This window comes from Psittacula echo, assembly GCF_963264785.1.
Source record: "Psittacula echo genome assembly, chromosome: 2".
NCBI classification, from domain to species: domain Eukaryota; kingdom Metazoa; phylum Chordata; class Aves; order Psittaciformes; family Psittacidae; genus Psittacula; species Psittacula echo.
The window spans coordinates 53,934,480-53,958,529 of NC_137737.1; the positions used below are offsets into that span (position 1 = coordinate 53,934,480).

The 24,050-nt window shown below is 46.9% G+C and overlaps 1 protein-coding gene across 4 annotated transcripts in view; it reads left to right on the forward strand.

Annotated features, from left to right (window-relative positions):
• Positions 1-18,577, forward strand: part of RHEB (Ras homolog, mTORC1 binding) — a 59,611-nt gene extending 41,034 nt beyond the window's left edge. Inside the window, exons 7-10 of one of the 4 annotated variants that reach the window (XR_013956189.1) lie at positions 10,186-10,434; positions 12,209-12,354; positions 18,048-18,261; positions 18,498-18,558. Coding sequence is in view for 2 of the 4 variants with exons in the window: in XM_080609944.1 (XP_080466070.1) it covers positions 10,186-10,434; positions 12,209-12,354; positions 18,048-18,183 (531 nt within the window). In the remaining 2 variants the exon portion in view is untranslated. Of the gene's footprint in view, positions 1-120; positions 675-10,185; positions 10,435-12,208; positions 12,355-18,047; positions 18,262-18,497 lie in introns of those variants that run through there. The other 3 variants (XR_013956190.1, XM_080609944.1, XM_080609945.1) reach the window with 3 other exon arrangements.
• The last annotated feature ends 5,473 nt before the right edge of the window (positions 18,578-24,050 follow it).

Consider the following 24,050-nt stretch of genomic DNA (forward strand, 5'->3'; position numbering starts at 1 on the left):
TGGGTGTACATTTATCTGCTGGTGTAGCCTGTAAAATAGCTGACATTTGGTGGATTAATTGTGTTTTCAGTAGGTGGGCAGTTTCTCCTTACCTACTAATGTTGCGCGCTCTCTTTGCAGACTGCCGTGGATGTTTTTAAGAGGATAATTTTGGAGGCAGAAAAAATCGATGGGGCAGCTTCACAAGGGAAGTCTTCATGCTCAGTAATGTAATTCCACTTGCAAAGCCTGAAAACACTGGGAATACATTCTACCTGAAGAAGCAAAACTGCCCATTATCTTTAAGGATAAACTATGCTTCTTTTTTTTTTTTTTTTTTTTCCCTTTTTTTCTTTTTTTTTTCTTTTGTAATTTTATTTTTTTCCCTCTGTTAACCTGAAAGATAAAAAGTTGGTTTGGAGCCTTTCCCTTCAGATTATGTTAAACTCTGACTCCTGTGCAAATGGCTTCACTTCCATTTTCAAATTTTAAGCAATCATATTTTCAATTTATATATTGTATTTCTTAATATTATGACCAAGAATTTTACTGGCATTAATTTTTCAGTGTAGTTTGTTGGTTAGAATAATCATCAAAATGATGCATATTGTTACACTACTATTAACTAGGCTTGGATATCAGTGTTTCTTTGTGTTAAATGTATACTTGTAAATAAAATAGCTGCAAACCTTAAATGTATGGTTTATAATTTTTGTTGATTTCTGCATATCATTTTTCCTGTGTGTGTAAAAATGTTCACCTGCTGCCCTTAAGAGGAGGTGTGAGATCCTTGGAGTTAATGATTGTTTGACTATTGCTTGGGAAGCTGGTTGCAAGCGATCCCAACCATTTTGGCTACTACAGCTCTGGGCTGGCCAAGTGGCTCAGCTGTGCTTTGTTCATGGCAAGGAGACACAAGTGGCACCTTTGGTTTGGAAGGGAAGGCTTGGGTTTTCAGACAACCTGCACTCTGTTTTTCCTTTGTAACTGTTAAGAGTCATGGAGTAAAGGGTGTGCAGATCTGTCCCAAGGGGCCAGCATACACCTGCGCTACAGACTGTTCACGTGTACTTGTAACTAGGAATGCTGTGAGGATGGAGTGGATTTATCCAGGTCACAAGCGTAGACTTGCTAAGAAGACAAAAATATCATTTAAAATAAATTGCACGTCCTGAACAAATTGCTGTGCATTGTTTATCATGCACTGCTCTTCTTCTGCATCTGGGTAGCGTCACCATGAGATTAACTGGCTTCCTCAAAAAAAAAGTTGCCTTTTTTCCCCCCATTTAGGATATTTCCCAAAGTTTCTGAAAACTCATTTCTGTTAACCTGGATTTTCATACCCTATGCCAAATACAGATTCTGTAATTGAATGATTGTCATATGTGATGGAACACTGAAGTTAGCAGAGTTGGAGTGCTCTTACGGAGAAACCAGTACATGCTTTGATTTCAGAGCCAGGGCTGTGCAGTAGGTTTCCTTCACGAGAACCTGCAATGCTGGAACAAGGGTGGTTTGGCTGATAATGAAATTGCTGAGGATTCAGAAATGACCTGATAAGCATGGGAACAATGTGCATCCCAGAATGGTTGATGTTGGAAGGGACCATCGGAGACATCTGGTCATCTGTTTGGTAGTATCCTTCATTGTCTACTCATGAGGCGCACATGACTTGTTGCATGACCAGAGTCTGTGGCATTGCGTCATGGACACGATGTCATGTGGTCTGTAGCACATGGTAGAATTTCTGGAATATCAGAAGCCTCAATGAACCCATTTACTCATTTTTTTCATTAAATAGTGGCCACATGTTCTGGTGATCAATCTCAACCCTGGAATAGCTCCTGTGCACATTGGTGCCTGAGGTGTGCCAGCTGCTAAAGCTGGATGAGGAAATGCGCAACTTGATAGTCCTGGGATAATGAAGGCTCTACCTTCCAGGGGTGAGGCTTTTCAGGAGGGCTTAAAGGCAAGTGCAAGTTTGCTGGATGATTTGCAATGTGAACTTCCAAGACTTCATGTACTTGGCACTAAGAAGCGTGTACCGCTCCTGCATTTTCTGTAACGGCTGAAGATTTAAATTCATCAACATAGGTTGTTTTCTTTCTCCTGTTGCTGGCTCATCCAGTAAGAAACGTAAATTATTCCACTTCTCCCAAGCCTCTCTCTGCCTGTAAGATCTAAAGACAAGCCATGTGCAGTAGTCTTGCGGTTTTAATGGAATGTGTAGTCAAGAATGAACTGCTCGTCCTTTGCTGTACAGAGATTTCAGTTTGCTTCTTGGGATGGCACCTTCCAGCAGTTGGAGTCTAATAGTGGCTGGGGCAGCTTCGTGCTTCCTAACACTAACTTAAGAGCTGGCACTGGTTAGGTTCTTCGCTGTGACAGTCCTGAAATACTGAGGTGGGCAGACTTGGAAGCCCTAGGTTATGTATAGAAGCAAGAAATCGGTACCTAGCAAGCTGCTGTTTGCCTGGAATTGATGAATTTAGACCCTGCCCTGATCCTTTGGAGGCTTCTGGAGGATTGTGATAAACAGTGTGTGGATTAAAAGGTAAGTCACAACGGAAATAAGTTATTTGGCCCAGGCTAGAAAGAAAAAACAGAATGTGCAAAATCCTTTCTCATTGAGGAAATGAGCAAATCTTTTCACTGTGAGGGTGACCGAGCACTGCCCACCAGCCTCCCACCTTGGAGGGGAGCTCAAAAGCTGCCTGGACATGGTCTTGAACAGCCAGGTCTAGGTGACCTGCTTGAGCAGCAGGGGTGTTGGACAAGGTGACCCCCAGATGTCCCTTCCAACCTCAACCATCCTGTGATGCTGTGAAAATTTAACTGCTGTAAGTCAAGTTAAATTCCTGTTGACTTCTGTGGATTTAAAATGTGCTGGTCTGGAAACAGCTCCTGCCCTCCTGTGCTCCTGGCCAGCTCTTTGCTTTGCTGCGTGAATACTGAGAAACCTCCCAGTATCCTGAGCCTGAGAGACTGAGCTGCCCATCTCCCAACCTGCCATGCATGGAAACAAAGAGGACAAGGGAAGTGGTGGGGCAGGTGCTGCCCAGCAGGTGGAGGATAGACTGTAGGCAAAAAATGGATGTGTGATCCTTGTTTTTCCTGTTAAATCTTGTTTCTGTGCGTAGCAAAGTTTATTGATGCCTGATTAACTCCACAACGGGAAGGCTTAGAAGCTGTCCACTTTGGGTCTGTGGAGTCTTCTGCCTCATGCTTCTTCCCAGCTTCTGTAAAGGGTTGGTGAGTGCACACTGCAGAAGAAAGAAGCTGTAAAAGTGCTTTTACTGCTCCCTTGTGTCTGCAGTAGCTGTACTGTAGCATCAGGACCAAGCAGCCTTATGTTGTTCTTCAACCAAGGACACTGAGGAAGTCCTTGCAGCATTAGAGACGATGGTGAAGACTTCAGGCTTTCCATTTTCTACTTTCTTTGAACAGAGGAGCTTCTATACACAAACTTGCACCCAGGAGGTGATCCAGGACAACTTTTGCAGTTACTGTTGTTTCTGACACAGGTAAGTGTAGAGCATCCAGCTGGGTCTGTCCCAGCTTGACGCAGTTTCTTTGCAGTGCAAGATGGGCAGCGGCCTGAAATGCAAAGTGTGGCCTGTGTCATGGTGCATATTCTTGTGCTTTCACCTTCTGTAAGAGATGTGCCCTCTTGCATCTTTGCTGCTAAAGAATGCGGGCTGCTGCTCCGTGCAGATGTCGCAGGCAGTGGAAGCTGTGTGCAGTGCAGACAGTCACGGTGCACCCGAGCTTGCTGGGTTCACCCTGCTAATTAGCACTGCTGTGCTGTGGCCTCTGGAGAAGGAGAAATCAACAGGTTCTAATTAGTGCTTATGTAATCAGTGCTGCTCATCTTCAGAGCATTTCGCTAACACTGACTCATCTACACAGCCTCAGCCGGCAAGGTCAAAATCACTCCCCTTCGACAGCTGGGAAAGGGGAGAGGGAACCTTTGCACAGTCCTCAGTGCAAGAGTGATATGGACCATTGGGAGTGAGTCCAGAGGAGGCCACAAAAATGGTCAGAGGGCTGGAGCACCTCTGCTATGAGGAGTGGCTGAGAGAGCTGAGGTTGTCCAGACTGGAGAAGAGAAGGCTCCAGGGAGACCTTTTGGTGGTCTTTCAATACTTAAAGGGACTTTATAAGAAATGTTGAGAGAACTTTTTACCAAGGTTTGCAGTGACAGGACAAGGGGCAATGGTTTTAAACTAAAAGAGTAGGTTTAGACTGGACGTAAGTTTTTACAATGAGGGTGGTGAGGCCCTGGCACAGGTTGCACAGAGAAGCTGTGGCTGCCTGTTCTGGGTTCAGCAGTAGCAGTTATTTTTCCTCCTTCTTAGTAGCTGGTGCAGTGCTGTGGTTTTGACTTTCGGCCTGGGGACAGCGCTGATAAAACCGATGTTTTCAGTTGCTGGTCAGAATGTTTACCCTGACCAAGGACTTTGTGAGTCTCATGCTCTGCCAGGGAGGAGGGGAAGCCGGGAGGAAGCGGGGACAGGACACCTGACCCAAACTAGCCAAAGAGGTATTCCATAGCACAGCACGTCATGCCGGGGGATGTAACGGGGAGTCCCCCGGAAAGGCATGTTCTCTGCTCTGTTGGGCTCTCTTTTCCGGCGGGCGGTATCGTATTCTCTTCCCTTGTTATTTCCTTTATCATTATTATTATTGGTGGTAGCGGTAGTGATTTGTGTTATACCTTAGTTATTAAACTGTTCTTATCTCAACCCGTGGGAGCTGCATTCTTTTGATTCTCCTCCCCATCCCTCCGAGAGCTGGGGGTGGGGGGGAGGGGAGTGGACTACATGGCTAACTTGACGACAGGGTTTAAACCACGACACTGCCCCATCCCTGGCAGTGTTCAAGGCCAGGTTGGACAGGGCTTTGAGCAACCTGGTCTGGTGGAAGGTGTTCCTGCCCGTGGCAGGACATTTGGGCTAGATGGCCTTTAGGGGAGCTTTTCAACCCAAACTGTTCTATGGCTATGCCTCTAACTCTTCACAGGCCCAGCAGAAACATGACTAAACTAGGTCTGGGTGATTGGTGTCCTCAGCATCCAGCTTAGGTGTCCTGTTTCCCTGTTGGAACCTTTCCTTTTTGAAGTGAGATGAAATCTGAACGGGTTTCACCTAAAACCTGAAATCCAAGTCCCAGGTCAGTCAGGTGCTTTCTGAGACGTGCAATGAGCCGCACTGGTACTGAGCCCTAGACAGAATATTGCTGAAAAGAAGCTTTCACAGATCTTTTTCAACATCTGTATCTGCAATGCTGCTAATAAGTATTTAGGCCTAACCTGACCAGCAGATTCCAGGTCCAAGGTGGAAGGAAGTTTTCCTCGTGGGAATCTGGCCAGATCTGAACTATCAGTCTTTGATAGGGATTGCTCAGGAATAAGGTTTCATAGAATGGTTGGGGTTGGAAAGGACCTTATGATCACACCCAGTTCCAACCCACCTCACCCTAGACCATGTTGCCCAGTTTTTCAGAGCCTGTCCTCCTCGTGGGGGAATGTGAGATGTTGTGTGGCACATGATGTATGGTGGGTCAGGGTTTGTAGAGAGAGATATTGCAGATACTCTGTCTTGGTGCATCCATGATGAAGGCAATGCATTGAACCCAAAACCATCACCTGGCAGCCGATTCCCATTTCCAGGAACAGGTGATATGCTCTGCCAGTGAGGGCATGGGTTGGAAGACCCCTTCTCTGCTTGCCTGTTTTTGCAGCAATGTTAGTATAACCAGCCTCCTCAGCAGCTCTGGGGGGCAGCATGTGGCATACCCACATGCTGGGAATGGGTTAATCACCAGCAGGAATTAGTGGCAGCTGGTGTGAGGTGAGCTAGGTCTTTACTGATCAAAACGGATTTAATATAGAAACTCTCCCTTGAGTCCTAAGGATGGTTTCTCACTCTTGAGGTCTGTTGCTGCTCCAAAGTGGCCCACAGGATGTTCTAATCCTTTTCAGCAGTGAGCCAAAAAGTTTGAACAGGGGAAGGACCTGTGGCTGTTCCAGATCTAATGAGCTAGAACTGTCTCATATGGAGGTATGTGAAGACAGTGTTTCGAAAGCCCCGAGATACGGATGTTTCCTGTGACACATCTTACACTGCGTTGCCTCTAAGGTAAGCTCCTCCTACAAGTTCCTCCAGAAGCTGAAGTGTGGCCTTTTCAGAGCATGCGGTGCAACTCCTCGGCTGTTGCTCGCTTGATTAGTGTTTGTGTGGGGTTGCACTGGCTGTAGTAGGTACCTGGAGCAGAATGCTCATCCTGCTCAGCCTCTGCCAAGAAACATTCCTGTTGGTGTTAGTGAGCTCACTCCCAAAGATTCACCTCCAGGAGTCACACCCTGCTCTCTTAAAATCTATGTGTCAGAGGAGGAGTGAGTTTGGCATCTTCCTACCATAACTTGGGTATTTCAGCAGCATCCCTCTGCCAGCATCACCTAATGCTGCAGATGTGTTGCAAGGTGTGTTGCTGGGCCAGGCACGTGCAATGGCCACTGTCTGCTGAGCTGCACAGAAAAATCACCCCTATAAATCCTGTGTAACACCATGGACAGAGGTGGTGGCACCTCACAGCTGAGTTTTGAAGACCAACCAACTTGGGCTTACTTATACTGACATAACCTTGCTCACAGCTCCTTAGCATGTGAAGGAAATCACTTTGTAAGAGAACAAGAGCTGTGCCTGGATCCTGTGTGTAGATGAGATAAAGGGAGGGGAGTGGGGTGTTGGCCAGGAGCCACCACATTTATCCAGGCAGGGTGGTTTTGTCTTGGATGGCTGTGTTCCGGTTTCTAGACTCGGTCTGTCTCTGTGACTGGCATTGGCACTGACAGTGTCAAGTGGCAGCAAGTCCTTCCCGCCCTGGTTTTGTTGTGGTTGTAACTGCAAGGTTACAATGGACTTCAAACCAGCGCTGGCCATCTTGTGTGATGAGGTTGAGCTATTAGGTTTTATCACCCCCCTGCTTCTGGCCTGGACTCAGAGCAAATCATTTCTACCCATGGCAGCAAAGGTAGGCAGGGGTTATTGCAGCCTGGAGCTGCCTCTGTTGTTGTCAAGCCTCATTTCTCGCTCTCTCTAAATCCAGATGTGCAAAAAACCCTCAGACTTTTGGTTTATGTCTGTTAAAGCCAAACACTGAAACTTGTAAGTGCAGGTTTCCAATGCTTCATCCTTTAAACAGCCACAGCTGAGGAAGGCTGCCCTGTGATCCTGTTAGTGTGGGGCACCATGGTTGCATGTGATCCTGCACCTGGGCATGAGCAGGAGGCAAGGTCTGCCCCAGCCTCACATGCTTGAAAGGCTGATGGTGGCCACAGGCTTCTCAAGCTTCTCTTTTCTCTCTTCCGTTGGCAGTTTTTCCATCCTTTGCAAGGAATTAAGGGGGTTTGTCCTGGAACTGTGGTTTGCCAGCCTTCAGTGTTCTTCATGCCCCATAGTTTTTTCTTTTTGTAGGAGATGGGTCCTTTGCTGTTTTGTATCTTCAATGTGGTTTCTCAAAGAAATGAGACTAAAGTTGTTGCTCCCTCTTTCCTTCTCTCCTACAATAGCTTTTGAACCTGTTGAACAACTTCTAACAAATGTAACAGCCAGGCACAAGTCTCAAATGCATCAAGTTCCTGCACATTTAATTAAAGCTCACAAGGAAAATCTCATCACAAGACAGAGCTGGCGGAAACCGGGCTTTTGTAGTTCCACAAAAACCTCCTCCTGAGGTAGTATTTCCTTTACTGTGTACTTCAGGGCCAGTTTGTCATGGATGCTGTGCATCTTCCTCTCCAGGCACTGAACAGCTCATGGCAATGCAAACAGCATGCGGGCCGTGACCACTCCAATGAGTAGGGTTCCAACACCAGCGATGGTGCCACCTCATCACTCTGGTGCTCCCAGATATGACTTAGAACACATCTCCTCCTTCCCTCCCAGGGCACTAGGTGCAAAGCCACAGGGAAGAGCTGATTTTGGGGGAGCCACTATTGCCCCCTTGCCCTGGCTGCTGCTCTTCCAAGTGGGACTTCCAATGCACCGTTACTTTTCTCACACCTCTGGTGCCTAATTCAGCACTTAGGAACTAACACCAGCATTTCAATGAGGGTTTAGGTAGGGTTGGCTTTTAATAAGAGGAAGCTTCATTATTTCCTGCCTCCCTTCAGAACACATAACCAGCATTTCAGTGATGCTGGGGCAGTTTTACTGCATCAGCTGAAGGGTTCATTTCCTCTACAAACTCAATGTGCCGCCTCCCTCCTTCCTCCTCCAGCACACCCCAGTCAACGCGACATCTTCCAGCTCAGCCTACGTGTGCGCACACACGCGCTTATTAACTTCTACATCTTAATTGAGAGGGCGGCATACGTTTAAGCCTTAATGACATCCTTTCTTCCCAAATGGCCTTTAATCTTGAAATGAAGCAGTGAACCAAGGCAGCAGAGCGGGGTTTTGCCGAGCGAGGCTGCTGGCATGTGTGCGAATGGGAGTGACCTGCCAAGGAATGAGGTTTTAGGGCTGGATTCGGAGCGTGTGCCTGATGGTACAGGGAGGGGAGTGCCACTGACGGGGGCACTGTGGGTAACAAAGAGGAGGATTTGATGAGTAGGAGCTTGGTGTGAAATGCCTTCCAGAGCTATTAAATAGCATAAAAGACAAATCTCCTTTTAACACGGTGCTCTGGTATGTCTTTGTGTGCTGGTGGCCAGTGGGCCACCTGCACATGTTTACCTTTATCTCTTCCTAGCCTTGTTTGTTAATATAAACTGAAGGGGCTTACAGGTTGAGGCTTTCCCTTCCTATTTGTCCTGAGAATAAGACACTTAAAGTCTCTGGATGTTCTTATAACACAAAAAGGGGAAAATGAGGCAGCTTTTCCTTGCACTGGCATTTGAGACCAGACTCTGAAGTTGTAAATACAGTCAATATGGTCAATAAATACAGTGAATATAGTCAATAGTATGGCTTACAAATCCCTCTAAGCCTGACTTAAATCAGTGCCTCGGTAATTCAGTGCTGAAAGAACAAAACATTCATTAAAGCAACGCTTGTGAGTAACATTGGTTGACTTGTGAGCCCAACTTTTGTGTTTTGGAGGGGATTAGGTCCTTGTCTTTTGGGGATGCCATTTAAAGAGGTTCAAAGGTTGGATGAGAAAATATTGCTTTGTGCCAGAAACCATTTCTTTGACAGATGGAGTGCAATGAGTTGTTGGTGAGGAGTCTTCCAAGGACGCTCACTTTTGGCTGCCACAGTGCAATAGGTGAGAACTAGTGGGAAGAAGCAGCAGCCTGATAGTAAAAGGAAGCACGCCTAACACAGGGAAACTGTGTGCCATGCTCAGAGATGCTGCTGTTTCCTTATTTACTTGTCTGTTCGAAGAGAAGAAAAAACGGGGCGGGGGGGATGGAGGGGAAAAAGTCCTTTAAACGGGAGCAGTGAACATGCACCAGTAATCAGCCAAAGCCCTGCCAAGCAAATCTTTTGTCCTAGTGCCTGTTCAAAATCAAAACCCTGCACTCAGCAGGCCCCATTACCAGCGGTTCTGCCTACGAAGCAGGAAAGCGTAAAGCCCCCTGTTCCCACTGCTTTGTTAAAAGCCCTCATAACGCCAGCGCTGTCTCACCCCACTCCCCCCCTCCAGCTGCTATATAGTGGAGTGTCCAACATTTCTCTCCATCGTGGGTTTGGTTTGGCTCCTGCTTTTAGTCTTGGATAGGCACCAGCAGAAAATGTCTCAATATTCAGGAAAAGTAAGTAATGACCCAAGCGCTTCCCTTTCAGCCTGGGCCAGAGAGCCCGAGCATCCTCCAGGTTGAAGGGAGTAGGTTGGGATGCGATGTGAGTGATGATACCGGGAGCAAATTTGGTAGCAGGGACAGGGAGGGTATGGCAGAATGAGCTGTGTTTTGGGAGCTGAGTTTCCTGTTTAAACATTCCTGCTGGAAATATGTGTGAGCGAGTACAAGGCAGCGAGGAGTGTTGTAAATGCGGGATGCGCTGCGTTCCCAGAAAAACAAATACAGCTCTTAGGAAAAAATGCCAGTGATGCCGTGCTCCTCTTGCTGGAAAGCAGCTAAAGAAACCCCAAACCACCCTGAAATGATGCATCTGCAAGAGATCCCCATCTGCTCAAAATGGGGGCCAGCTGTGCCCCTGCTCCTCACCACAGGCCTGTTCTCCTACCTCTCCATAGATCACTTTCTATGAAGGCAAATGCTTCACAGGCAGGAAGCTGGAGGTCTGCGGCAGCTGCGGCAGCTTCCAGGACCAAGGATTCTTCAACCGGGTAAACTCCATCTGTGTCCAGAGCGGGGCCTGGGTCTGCTTCTATCACCCCAACTTCCGAGGGCAGCAGTACGTCCTGGAGCACGGCGAGTACCCCGATTTCTATCGCTGGAATGGTCACAGTGACCACCTGGGCTCCTGCCGGCCCATTGGGATGGTGAGTGAATACTGCTGGCTCTCCTGGTCGGAGCATGAGTAGGATGGAGCTGCCATTGGGCTTTATTTCTCCTGGTCACAGGAGCCCCATGAATAAGCATAATAAAAGTTTATGCTCTTTAGAAATAATACACCTCATTGAGAAGGAAATTGTTTCCCGGGGAAGGTTTGTCCCCCTTTGGAGTGGTCTTCACAGGCCACAAAGCTGAGTTGCCGTTTCCCATGGCTGCTAGTCGGGAGGAAAACACATCGCCTTCCTGCCACAGCACAAAACGCTGGGGCTTTAATGGGATGAGATTCCCCATGGTTTCTCAGGTGAGGTGCAAGGTCCTGCCAGCATCACATGCTTTTTCCTTTATAATGTGAGCCCCTGTGGAATACTCATGGGGGAATTAGGAAGGAGGTTCACTGCTCAAGACAAGTTTCAGCCATGGCAGCCTGCTTTCCCCATGCACCCAGAGGAGGAGCAGGCAGTTTGAGGGCTTTCTGAACCAGATCTATGGGCTGCTCCTAGCTGAATTTTCTGCTGTTGCAAACCTCTCCCCATAATCCTAAACTAAACCCACTGTTTTCCCCATACTATGTAGCCCTCCCCCACCCCCTTATGAAGCTTTTAAAAGCATCGCCCAGAGGAAAGTTTAATTGGGAAGATTAAAAATTAGCAAAGAAAAATGAATCTGGGTTAGGTCTTTCTATTCAACTCCTATCGCTCATGACCTCTGGGGCAATGATAAACCCACTTGGAGCTTGTGGGATTTCTCACCAGCCCCAAAGCTGCTTTTTGGCACAGCAGTATGTTTATTTCAAGTCTGTAACGTCCCTCCTATTGCACCTCTGTGGCCCCTACATCGAGGGATGCTCTGCCCCAGGCCCTGGAGCCCTGCTGGCATGAGGATGTGCTCCTCCTTTCTGGTCCACGTTTTTCCTTGTGAGATGCCAGCCAGTGCTTCGAGGCATTTCTGCAGTGCAGATTCCCTGAGGAATGTTTGCTCAGGCACGGTATCCACTTGGCTGCTGCTGGCGGCTGCCTGCTGTGGTGTTTGGCATCGCAGCCTGGCCTTAGTGTGCGTTGATATTGTTTATTTGAAGTATGCGTTTAGGTATGCTTTGAATTTGGCTTAAAAACACCCTTTCAGCTTGCTCTGTCCCGCATACGAGTGCCACGAGCTGCAGAAACCTTCCTGGCGCAATTTTCTGTCATGTTACTCTCAAGGGCTCACAGCAACGATGATGCTGGAGAAGCTTCCTTTTCTTTTCCCTTGTTTTATTTTCCTTAAGGAAAGGCACAACATCTCCTGTCAGGAGCAGCAGCTACACATGGATCTGGAAGCAATATAAATTAGTTTAGGGAAATAGTCTAACATGTTTGCACACTCTAGGTACGTATGGTTTTTTGCTCTGTGCGTGTATGGAGAGCTGGGGCTGTAACTGATGCTGTATTTGGGGTGGAGGGTTTGTGAGCTGGTGGGAGGCATCTGCAGGTGAGCAAGTGCCAGTGCAGCCCACAAGTGATGTGTCTGCATGTGGATGGCAGCTGTGGGAAGGTGCAGCTGGGTGCAGAGACGATGGTTCCTGGCTGCTTTCCTGGTTGGCACGGTGTGCTGGGAGATGGCACGAGTTTGTGCATGTTCTGTGCATGCTGGCACGGGTGCTGTCGGACTGCTTTTCACACTCCCCATCCGAAGCACACTTCCGTCCTCCTCTTGGTCTGCTAAAAGCCAGGGAAATTACCTGCTGCGCTTCTTTCTGGTTGACTCGAATCCCTCTGTCCCCAGCATGGCGAGCACTACAGGATCCAAATATTTGAGGGGAGCCATTTCAGTGGTCCCAGCCTGGAGCTGACGGAAGATTGCTCCTTCCTGCAGGGACAAGGCTGGGACAAGACCTGCATCAACGCCCTCAAAGTGTATGGCGATGGCGCGTAAGTAACTGCTTGTGTCCCGGCACGGTGCTCCCTGCCCCGGACCCTTTGTACCCAGCACTGCAGGGGAATGAGGTGGCCACAGAGACTCCCTCCATCCTGGAAAAGCCTGTTGGTGCTGGGGGGACTTGGAGAAAGCCTAAAACTGAGAGTTAAGCCTATGGTTTAGAGGTGAATTTTGGTGCCTGCCCATTCAGAGCTGCGTCAAAGGGGTATGGCTTTTGGAGGGTGGCAGTTAAGCACATGCTGCAAGAGCTCTGAGATACCTTTTTAAGGTGTATGGAACAAAAAGCCTAAAACCAGCTTCTTTCCTTCTTCTTTCCCTCTTTCTCTCTCCCTGTCTTTCTGTCTTGCTTTCACATTTCTGTGCATATTTCCAAACACCTCTTTAAAATCCATGAAGAGGCTTTTGGGGAGGGTGAATGGATGTCTGTGGGTGACGCACATCAGGGATTTTGCTTTGTAAGTGGCTTCACCAAGGCTTGCTGCAACACCAGAAACCTCCTCCTCTAGCAGCAAAAACGAGACAGTGGTGCTTCACCTTAAAAGTAATCCCTGTCTCTGAAAGACAGGGGTAACTGTGGTGGTGATGCACAGCTACCCCAACGAGGGGTTTAGGTCACCCTCAATGCCTTCTGAGCCCGCTTTGCAGATGTGTTGCTGATGCTCAGCCCCATCCTCCTGCCCCTGCAGATGCTCCTGGAAGCCTCAGCCGGAAGTCACTTTTGCCTTTTTCTTGCTGTTGGGTGGCAATTTGCATTTTCTCTACAGTGGCAGTCCTTTTTATGTTATTAATCTTGTTGTGAGATGGGCTGTTGTCCATCCATCGCCCCTTCCCTCTGTCCAACAATTGCATTTTCACTGCAAGTGTGCTTGGAGTGAGGGGATGCTGTGAAATCCTCCCAGAGCCTGTGCCTGGGAGAGGCACAGGGGAACCCCTGCAGGGGTGGGTGTCCCAGACTGGATATTGTGCATCCCACCCGCACCCAGTGTGGGAGGTTGGGCCCTTTCTGCCCAACAGCAGTTTTCTCCTGGAATTGGAAAAGGGTTGTTGCCATCCAAGCTCGGGACACCCTGACTGTGCGTGTCCTGTAGGACCCTCCGATTCAACCAAGACCTCTCCCAAAACCCAGGCTTATGGTCAGGCAGTGGTGATTCATTAAAACTAAGGAACAGAGCTACCAGCTCTGAATGGGAAGAAATGGCCAGAGCCCACCGGAGACCCCGTCAGTGCTGAGCATTTGAAGCAAAAGGCATTTGAGTACCAATGCTATAAAGCCAAGAGAGCGCCTGTGAGTACTCTGGCAAGAGCTCTAGGGCCAATTATTTACCACATGTGTCCCTGCAGCAGAGGCTGGAGCTTGAGAAATTGGGAAGCTGCCCAGAAACTTTCAAGCACTTACATTTTTAGATTGATTTTCCCCCTCCCCTACAAAACATATAAGGGTCACAACGCTTGCTTGCCTTCACAGGGAGCCTGGGCTGTTCATGTTCACGTTATATGGCTTCTCAAAGGCTTTGAGTAGTGATAAAATAGGGGAAAAAATGAAATACTGAGAGGAGCGTGGTGAGGAAACCCACTGGGTTTTGTAGCATTGCATTCAGACCCCAGGAAGGTGGTTATTGCAAGTGCATGGAAAGGTCTGTAAAGGTCATTAAAAGCAGGATGGTGCAGTGGGACCTGCTTGCCCCAGGCTGCGGAAGGAGGAGGGGAGGAGGGAAGAAGGAGATACTGCAACAGAGGTGAGACCAGGCAGAAGAAAGAGACCCTGCGGCACTGCTTTTCTTGTTTGGATGGACCATATAACCCCAGGTGATTCTGGAGGTGCTGCAGGTGTAGCTGGTGCTGGACCCGGGACGCATCCATGACTATCTGGGGAGCAGAGGGGATAGGATCATGGGATCATAGAATAGTTAGGGTTGGAAAGGATCCTCTAGTTCCAACCCCCCTGCCATGGGCAGGGATGCTTCACACTAGACCATATCACCAGAAATGAGGGGAGTTTCAGCCACAGGCCATCTCCAGCACATCCCCAGCCTGAAAGTGGGTCTGTTTTACCCTGTGCATGTCGAAAGCAGGTGTAAGCAGCATCTTCCTAAGCTCTCTGCCCACCAAAATCTCACTTTGCTATTTCCCCCTTAATTCCCACAATGCGACATCCGTTGGACACAGAAATATTTGCTTCCCCTTCAAAATCCGTGGATGGTGTCATGTGCTGTTAAAAAGCTGCTGCCTGTACTTGTGGGGGTGGCCATGCCTGCAGGAAGTGAGAACGGATCACCTGGAAACATGGGAATGTAGAGAAACATCTGCCTTTGGTGTGGTGTGCAGTGGGGCTGAGTGTGTCCAGCACCTTTCCTGCTGCCCTTTGTGGCTGGCGACTGCTATACCACACAGCCAGAAACAGTGATGATAAAGCTGTTAAATCCATCCTGGAAATGAGATTGCTATTTCAGAGCACTTTTGAGGTGTTACCGCCTCCTCGGAAGCTGTTGCGGGTTTGCATGGTGAGTGGCTTTGCCCGTCCCACAGGCAGAGCCAGCTCCAGTATCACATACGGTATCATCTGGTTTTAGATGAAGATGTGCGCTTCTTGTCCTCCTTTGTGCCTCAGCCACTCCATGGAGGATTGCCTAGAAATAACAACTTTCAAAAGCTGAATTTGTTTTACAGTCTGGGAGAAAATACCCCTAAAAGAGCTTTTCTATGCTACAGTGACATAACTTGGAGGAACCAAATGAACCATTTATCCTGCTGAAGCATTTATGGGCATTTGGTAGATGTTCTGCAGTTAGGCTGTGAAATATCAAACAGAACAGGTATCCAAACATTGCTGCTCAATAAACAATGCATATTTCTAGGCAGAGGTAAGGGCTGCTCATGGCACTGCTCAGGTCCTACATGGAGAATGAGTGACCTCGAGCCCTACTGAAAGCATCCTGCTTGATTCAGGCTGGAGCTGCAGCACTCTGTTGTTAGCTTTCCATCATGAACAGACAGTTTTGGCTTATAGGGCTTGAGCTGGTTCCATGAGAGTTTTATTTCTGTGTCCTCTGGGTTTATGTGCTAATGAAACACAGGACTGAGATGTCTGAGGGCTGTGAGCTATGTGCCTGGATCAGCTCTCCCATGCTGGGCTTGAGGACAGGATCTTCTGTGTTTTTTGTTTCTGGGCTCCTGACTGACTTGATTTCTTCGCTTGCTCATGGTGTAAGAGAATGTAAATTTTAAGCAATAGAGGAATAGCTAAATAAGCCGTGCAAGCCTTCACTCATCACCTTGCACTGCCAATACACTTTACTCCCATCTTTCTGCTATTCCTTTTATTCCTCTTATTTGCAGCCTTTCCTTAAGCAGAGGGGAAGGCCTGCGGGTTCTTATCACCATACTAGATTCTACAGTCTCCTTTCATCTACCTCAAGGCCTGTCCCATATCCCTCCATGCAACTATGCAGACCATCAGCCACATGTCTGGAGAGAAACACAGCAGTCTTTGTAAAGACAGTGACTATGAGAGGCTGCTCTACTCTCTGCACTATTGCCCAGGGTCCACTAGTTGATGAAGGATGCACTAGAGAAAAGCAAAGCTGGAAGAGCTACCATGTCCTGGTGGGCCAGCAGTGCCCATGCTCACTGCAATGCAATGTTTTCAATAGTGTTAGGTGCTCTCAGCAGGAGTGAGTGATTGGAAGCTACAGAAAATAGGATTGGGGGGCTCTTTTCATGAGTGCTTGAGGGAGAGATGGTGAGCTGATGGAGAAAAGAAACCCATGATGATCCAAAACTATGGAGAGGTGCATATAAGATGAACAGATGGGGCAGGAAAGGCAGAAAGCCATGTGTGCCTTGTGAACAAGGCTGAAGTGTAACTAGAGGAGCAGAATAATTTTATAAGTGGTTCTTCATTAAGCTGAAGAGCTTAACATGCTCTCAAACAGTGCACATCAGGGTCTGTGATGGGGGGGACATGTCTTCAGGGCAACCTGCTATTACACTCACATGAGCAGCAGGCAGCCTTCTCCATGAGCTGCAAATTAAGCTTCAAAGGAAAAGCCTGAGGATGACTTTGTAATTCCAGTCCAGATATAAACTGGCTGCAAAAAGTGCCAAAGAATGAAGTTGTTTGTTCGCGGGAAACGCTTGGAATCCAAATGTCTTGGCTGAGCACGTTGCAGTGATGCTGCAGAAAATGGTGGTGCAAGTGCGGGCAGGAGGGTGGAGAGGGGCACCAGGAAGACGTGCTCAATGTGCCATTGTATAGGTGCTCAGGCAAATGGGAGAAGAGACCCACCATGGTCCCCTCGGTGTCCTGTCAGGAACACAAAATAAGTCCAAATATGTCAAAGAATCGGGAAGGTGGCTCAACGGAATACCATAATCTTTTGCTTATAGTTTAAATAATGCCCGTGGGTGGCTGGCTTTATAAACAACATTTTTCCTTGGCCTCCAGCTTTTTGCTCTGGGTCAGACTGTGAGCTGAGTTCACCAGCTGCTGTCTGACTCTGGAGGCCCACCAGTCTTTCCCCCATCCGGTACTTGAAGGAGTTTGTGCCTGGAAATCCCACATGCAGTGGGTCCCAACCCTGCTGTCACAGCTGAATTCCTGGGAAGAGATAGACCACAGAAACCAAATTATTTGGAGGATTGTATCTGTGCTCTGCCAATAGACAGGACAAGCAGAGAGATCCTTAAAAAAATCCCTAAAACAGTGGGAAGAGAAGAGCAAGGCAGACATGAGCACTTCAGCAGTGATGGGGTAGAAAGCTGAAAGTAAGACTATCAGAGCAATGGCAAGGCTTCGTTAAAAGGCATCGGAGATTTAGAGGAAAGAGGTGACAGTTGTGGCCATGTTAAGATCATATCTTGGCCTATATTAAAAGGAGGGTGAGAAGAGTAGCAAAATTTGTCACTCTCGACCATCAGAATTCTTTCCTACTTTGTGTCCTTCACATAGAGACTGACATGCCAAGAGACTTGCCAATGGAGAAAGACATAGGCAAGCTAGCTGAAGTCAGGCATGCTAAAGTCACCAAGGCTGTTGCGTGTTGTATCTATTTGACTGTATCCCAAGGGAAAGTTGTAGTTAACTCTGGACATAGAGATAAAGTGAAGATAACTGAGCCAGGTCCCGCTCGCTGTTGGAAAGCATCAAAGAGAGGCCATTGAGAATTACTAGCAAAGAGAGAAATTATTAAATATGGTTCCCATTATAGCTACTGAGTCAGTTCGAAGAGGTGAAACATCCTTCAAGCATTGCACATTTCTCTTTACAGTCCAAAGTGGGTTTATCCGGGGGCTGAGGGAATTCACGTCCTCCTTTAGCACGATCAGATGTTATTAAATTGTTTCTATTGCACATGATGAAGCTCAGAGGGATCGATTCCTACAAGCAGTGTGAAGCAGGGAGCCCCGGGTCCCGGGCTTCATCACTGGTGTAACCCTTAATGATTTCCTCTACAGGCAAGGTCTAATCTGGCTGTGGATAACTGCCAGACTGCACTGGAAATAGGGGGGAGCACCAGCTGTTAACTCCATCAGGGTCATTGCTGTTTGCAGGATAGGACCGGGACTGCAGAGGGACCATCAGGCTCTGGTAGTTTGCAGTACTGCAGTGCGTAACTGTAGCCACTCAATGTGGGCACCTCGCATGACCACACTGCTGAGACCTGAATAACCCTTCCTTTCTGCTCAGGTGGGTGCTGTACGAAGAGCCCAACTACAGAGGCCGTATGTATGTGGTGGAGCGGGGCGAGTTCAGCAACTTCAACGCATGGCAGGCGCGCAGCGCAAGCATCCAGTCCATCAGAAGAGTCATCAACTACTTCTAGCTGAGCTTTCATCCTACCAGTGATGGCCTGCTGAGACTGGGCATCACCCTTCTTCCCAATCACTGACTGGAATAAATGGTTAAACACCAGCTTTTGGCTCTAAGTACTTTTCTTCCATCACTTGCTTCAATAGGGAACAGACCTGCAAACTTTCTAAGCTTGATTTACGTGCTATAAATTTGCTTTTTTATTCTGCAGTGATTTATAACAAGGGCATGGGAGTGATGGGCCAGAACTGATGGTGACAACCAGGTCTTGGAACATGCTTCCCAGTGCAGTTGTGGTCTGACACATGTTCACTCTGCCCCATCCAGAGCCACCTCGTGATGGACCCAGCTGACTCCTAATGCCTGGAGGGGTCACGTTGCTGCATACGTGTGTCGTGAGCTCAGGCGCACAGCCTTCGGAGGGTCTGCTCATGCCATGTGAGGACACATGTGAGGATTATGTTAGGATCCAACCGACTCGCAGTGTCTGAGCACAACATGCTGGGCCTGATGCGAAGGTGATAGAAATCATTCATCCTGAGTTACTTCGACCTTAGATCAGCACACATTAAAAGATGTATTCAAAGAACAATATTCCCTCAAGGTACAAAACCTGAGCAACCTTCTGTTTGCTTCCTGATTCATAAACTCTTCAGGAGACAATGACAATTTGAGGGGGTAGCAGCAGAGAAGAAAAGCAACAGCACCGTCTCTTTGCAGAACCCTCTTCCCATCTATCTTCCCCTTTGATGTTCCCAGTCCACCCCATCAGTTTTGGTGTCCCGGAACCCCATTTGATGCTTGGCAGCTGGGATGGGAACAGCCCTGTGTGTTCAGCTATGAGTCATCCACTACAGCTTGGGCACATCCCCTTGCATGCAGTGCCCAGGTAGCCCCCTTTCTGCAAAATCATAGCTGTGCTCAGTATTAGCTAAGAGACTTTCTGGTATTTCAGGAAGAGATAATTTTATTATTTTCACTCCATTATTCTATTAACTGTTAAGGCTTGGCTGCCTGATGGATCCTGACAGGCATGGGCATATTGCCAGCAGAGCTGCAAAGCTCTGCGTTAATCCAGGGGGAAGGCTGCTGATCTAACCACTGTCCTCAGCCCACTGAAGGGATGTGAGCCAAGCTGACAGGTCCCCAGAACACTGGAGCATGAGGCGTGTGTGCCTTCAGGGCTGCTCTGCTTTGTGGGTCTGCAATGGGATCCTGCCCCTCGCTGGGAGATCAGGACCAGGGTCTGTGCTCTTGTGCTGGGGCAGGTGCTGGTTGGTCCTGCACTGCATCCTGGTCTGACACTGGATCCAGCTGCCATTCAACTAATCCACACATATCCACCTTGTCATTCGTCTTTCCAGTTAGAGCTTCTTGGCTCCCTGTGGCTCTCTACCAGTAACAGGAGTGAGGCAACTGGTAACAACCGTGCCTGTCTGCGAAGGACACGTGCTGTTCCCATGATGAAGTGACACCGTTAGTAAAGCTGCGTCAACTGAGATCTGCCCCAGATGCACACATGCCATATATGTGTTATGGAGGGTATGGAAACATAAAAATATAAAATATAAAATTTTTGTGAATTTAACTGTAGTTTGGGTGATGTTTGCCTTAGCAGCAATGCCAGCGATTGCATCCTCCTGTAAAGAGCCTGTGGCCTCTACCAAAATCATTGAAGAAGCACTACAGTTACATCAGTTCAGCTCTGGATTTCAATAGCCATGTCCTCTGTGGCTTGTGGTGGCATGTGGTCCATTGAAGCCATAAAAGTATTTAAGCATCTTTAATGGATTGCAAGGTATTTCTGTGTCAGAGAAGATGGCAGGGAAATGATTCATTCATTGAGTGGGATGCGCAAATGTACAACTCGTGCATCAACTCTTGTGTATTTAATTTTCTTTTAATTAAATGCAGCTTACGAAAGATTTTAGGAGTCCTTCCAGGATTAACATTGCTCTTGCTTCACGAAGCCTCTAATCAGCTCCTGAGCTCAATGCGCTCTATTAAAAGTTACTATTCAGTCATATGCATGGCTCTTTGTTGTGGCCTTCTGGCCATTAATCTGTTAAAAAAACCCTAAATGTGATCCCAAAAAGAGTCAGGCAGTGAGTTGTCACTAGCTTTAAAGGAAGCTTTTCATTCATTTGAAGCACGCTCAATGTCATGGTGCAGCATGAAGGATAAAGCAGCAAAGGATTCAAAATACGTAGTAACTGGGATCCCAGATGCTCTGAGTAGTTGGAGGGCAAAAGAAAAGAAAATGAAGGACAACCATCCACCCACATTCCCCTGAGGACAACAGCGTAAGCCGAGAGATCCTCACACCTGGGTTTCTTGACACTAGGTGCACACAGCCAGGGGAGGTAACTGTCCCATTAATGTTGGGGTCAGACCTGTGACATCACAGATATTCCGCTGTGTGGCTTCCAGTGTTCTGTGGTTCAGACCAGCCCTTAGAGGGACGCACTGACATCCCCCCCTCTCCTTGCTGGGATATGTGGGACTGTGCACGTACACACAGATGTACAGGCTGACTCCAGCATACAGCTACTGTGTGCAAGTCCACTTCATTCATATGCTTCAAGCTCATCGTTTGTTTGTGTGTTCTAGTAGATGAATATTTGTTTTTTAACTTGTGGAAGTACTTAGGAGACCCAGTCCTGGACTGAACCCTGCTGTGTGCTTGGAGTTAAAAGTAAAAAAAGGTAGTCTGGTTAATCCATGCTGTTGCGTTTGTAACCAGCTAGGGTTTAGTACATTTTACACATGTCTGCCTACGGGCTAAATACTCATCATTTATTAATGTCTGATATCCCATTTATGAACACACTCTCAATGCAAAGAGCTAATCTCATGTGAATGCGATTTAAAAAAATCCTTAGGATACAGATGTCTAATATCACTAAAAACTGACTGTGGGGAATTGAATTCCATCTATTTCTTCTTGATTTGAAACTGAAATAGGGTGGCCATGGGCCTAATCCAAATACTGATGCTGCAGGAACATGCACTGCGTTGGCAGCGGGGGGAAGTGCCTCTCATTCTCTTCCTTTTCCCTCCCCCTCCTTGCTAAATCTGCACTTGTTTAAAGGACAGAATGTACAGATCCCATATGTTTGCTAGTGGTTAGGTTGGGTTTTTTTACCATTATTGACATTTCTCTAGTATGAAACGGTATGATTTGTGAGTTTATAGCATATAAAATATAAATGACACAAATGCCAGCTTGATGTGAAGTGGATGTGAGATTGTGCAGCAGAGATTTGAGCTGTACGTCATTAAACTGTATGGCTGAATGAGTTCTGCTACGTGCACTGAGGAGGCAAGCAAGGGTTTAACTAAATTGGAAACTATTCTAGAAAATGCTAGAGATAAAACAAAGATTCAGAAATGAACAAAAGGGACAAGTTATTAATTACAAGAGAGAGAACTAAACAAAATCAGCTCCATCTGGAAAATCAGGAAAGCCCAAATAATCAGCATTACTGGGCTTGGCCAGGCTGCTGCAGTGCAATATTCAGAATAACTTCGAATTACATCTGGCCCCAAAGTAAATAGCTCCTGCCAGAATGCCTGCATACATGAATGTCCTTTCTCTGCAGCTGAATGATGTGGGAATTTAATGGAATATCTCTTTCAAATGAAGATACCTGAGCAACTGCAGTACTTTTGCTTTGCTGTATTACGCAGTGCATGTATATCTAGTGAAGGTAAGTAGGAAAGTTCCTACTGATCCACTGCCGGCAAGTTTGATGTTGTCATAGCTCAAAAGAATCTCTACTAACTGCTTACACAAGCGAAAGGGCTGCACAGCCACCTCCCTTCCCCCAAGAATTCAAGAGGCATTATCCTACTATTGAGGCTGCCCAACACTCACACCTTGGTGTGCCTTCTCCTCTCCTCCTCCAAAGACACCTCTCTGGACCCAGTAAAAATTAGTTCACTCCTTGGTGTTCTGCTACAGCTGTTTTAGCAGTTCTTTAAGTAGAAAGTCTTGCTCAACAGTGACCTCTTTGACTGCTTGCAGAAAGGAAATGAACATCTTCAAAGGACATCTTCAACTTCTGGCAGCAACAGGAGAGCCACAGTCACTGTGAAAGTCTAACCAATGACAGCATAAAAATGTAAAGGGAACCCATCTTAATACTCTGGCAGATATCCTGAGCTCTGTGCTTCATCTGGTTTGGTTTTAGCTTTCTTTTCCCTGTTGCAGTGAAAGTCAAGGAAAAATTATTCAGGGTGAAAACAGGTTTGACTTTGAAATTTTTACTATCTGTGGGTTCAAACTCTTGCCCAGGAATACAAGAGACAGCTAAAGAGTCCTTGAATCAGATGATATCTGCCTGATGTGGCCAGCACCTTCAGCACTGCAAATGGTGATTTGTTTTGGGTTTTAGTTTTAAATCATCTTGCTTATTGGAGAGACTCAATTTAGTTAAATCAACCTTCAGTCATTGGGACTCATGTAGCTTGGTGTCCTCTTGTTCCAAGAGTAGCCATTCAATCAGCAGAGGAGATGCAATAATATCTCACACATTTTGAGCTGTTGTCGTATTTACTGGTGGCTGTGACAGAAATCAAACACACAAGGAAGAAAGAGGAAAAGGGCAGAAGTAAACGTATGTTAATTTTTCTTGGAGCAACAGAAACACTGAAGAGAGAGCAAATTGGATGCAACATGTTTTCTATGGACAGCTGACCATCTTTATGTGGCTCAGCATAAGTCAGTTTGTAATCAAGTCAAGCTGTTCTGGTTTAAGCATGTTAACATATGGAGGAATGTACCGCTATATTCAGTCAAATTGTGCATGAAGCAAACATGAAATCCTATTGAAATTGTTAATGCAAATTCCATCTTTAAATATGATGATCTCTAGTGGATTGTGGTAAATCCGCACTTTTTGTAGGCATTCACACCTGCACTCATACAGTCCCAAATGCACTGAATGCTTCCTCTCAGTCAGAATTGTTTCATGTGCTCCTGCTAGGGTACTCCAATGTCTGGGATGGAAAAGGATCAGTCCCTGCTATTCCATGGAAAAAAAATGCATTTTTAATAATTTTGTTTAGCTCGTTGCAGCAGTTTTGGTATGCTGTCATTCTGTTTGTTTAGCCTGATATAAACTAAGATAGCTGTTTCCTCATGTGAGTAGTTCTTGGTCGTCACCAGCTTCGCTCATCATCTGTGATGGGGTAAGAGAGCAGAGCAACTCCTTCCGCACAAGACACCACACTGGGCAAGACAATCTACTCATGGTCAGCACAGGTTTATTTGTGTTTTGGTATAAGTGCTTTTAAGCTTTGACGTTGCTGCCTCATGATCATGGTGATGAGAAGGTGGGTGAAAGATCCTGACTCATAGATGGGCAAGACTGTGGTTTCAGCTGACTTTCCCCTTGGAAACCAGCAGCATAGAGAGAGCAATAGCAAAAGAGTGTCCATGGAATGGACCTCTTTCTTGCAAACTTTACCAAAGGCAGCCACCATCAAAACAAGCCTCTTACATGCACATGGACCGTTGCTACATAACGTATAAAGTACTAGCACAAAACTGAGCCCCTTCTGACCTGGTAAAATGCCTAATACTGCAAGCTTAGTTTAGTTCTGCAAGGTAGGCTGGACATGAATCCTGCTTTTAAATCAAGCTAAAGTTTTCAAGAAGACAAAGCACAGTGTGGGGCAGTCCACATGCAGAGCTGACCTGCGAGTGCAGCAGCTGCTCCAGTAATGTAAGTGGGAATCAAAATTGCTGAGATTTGCAGAGCTTTCTGTGGTTGTCGTTGGTTTTCTTGGCTGGTAATACAAGAAGAAAATAATAACATTTGAGTCATCTGACCCTACAATAATAACAATAACAGAATTCCAAAGGTTTTATTTTGT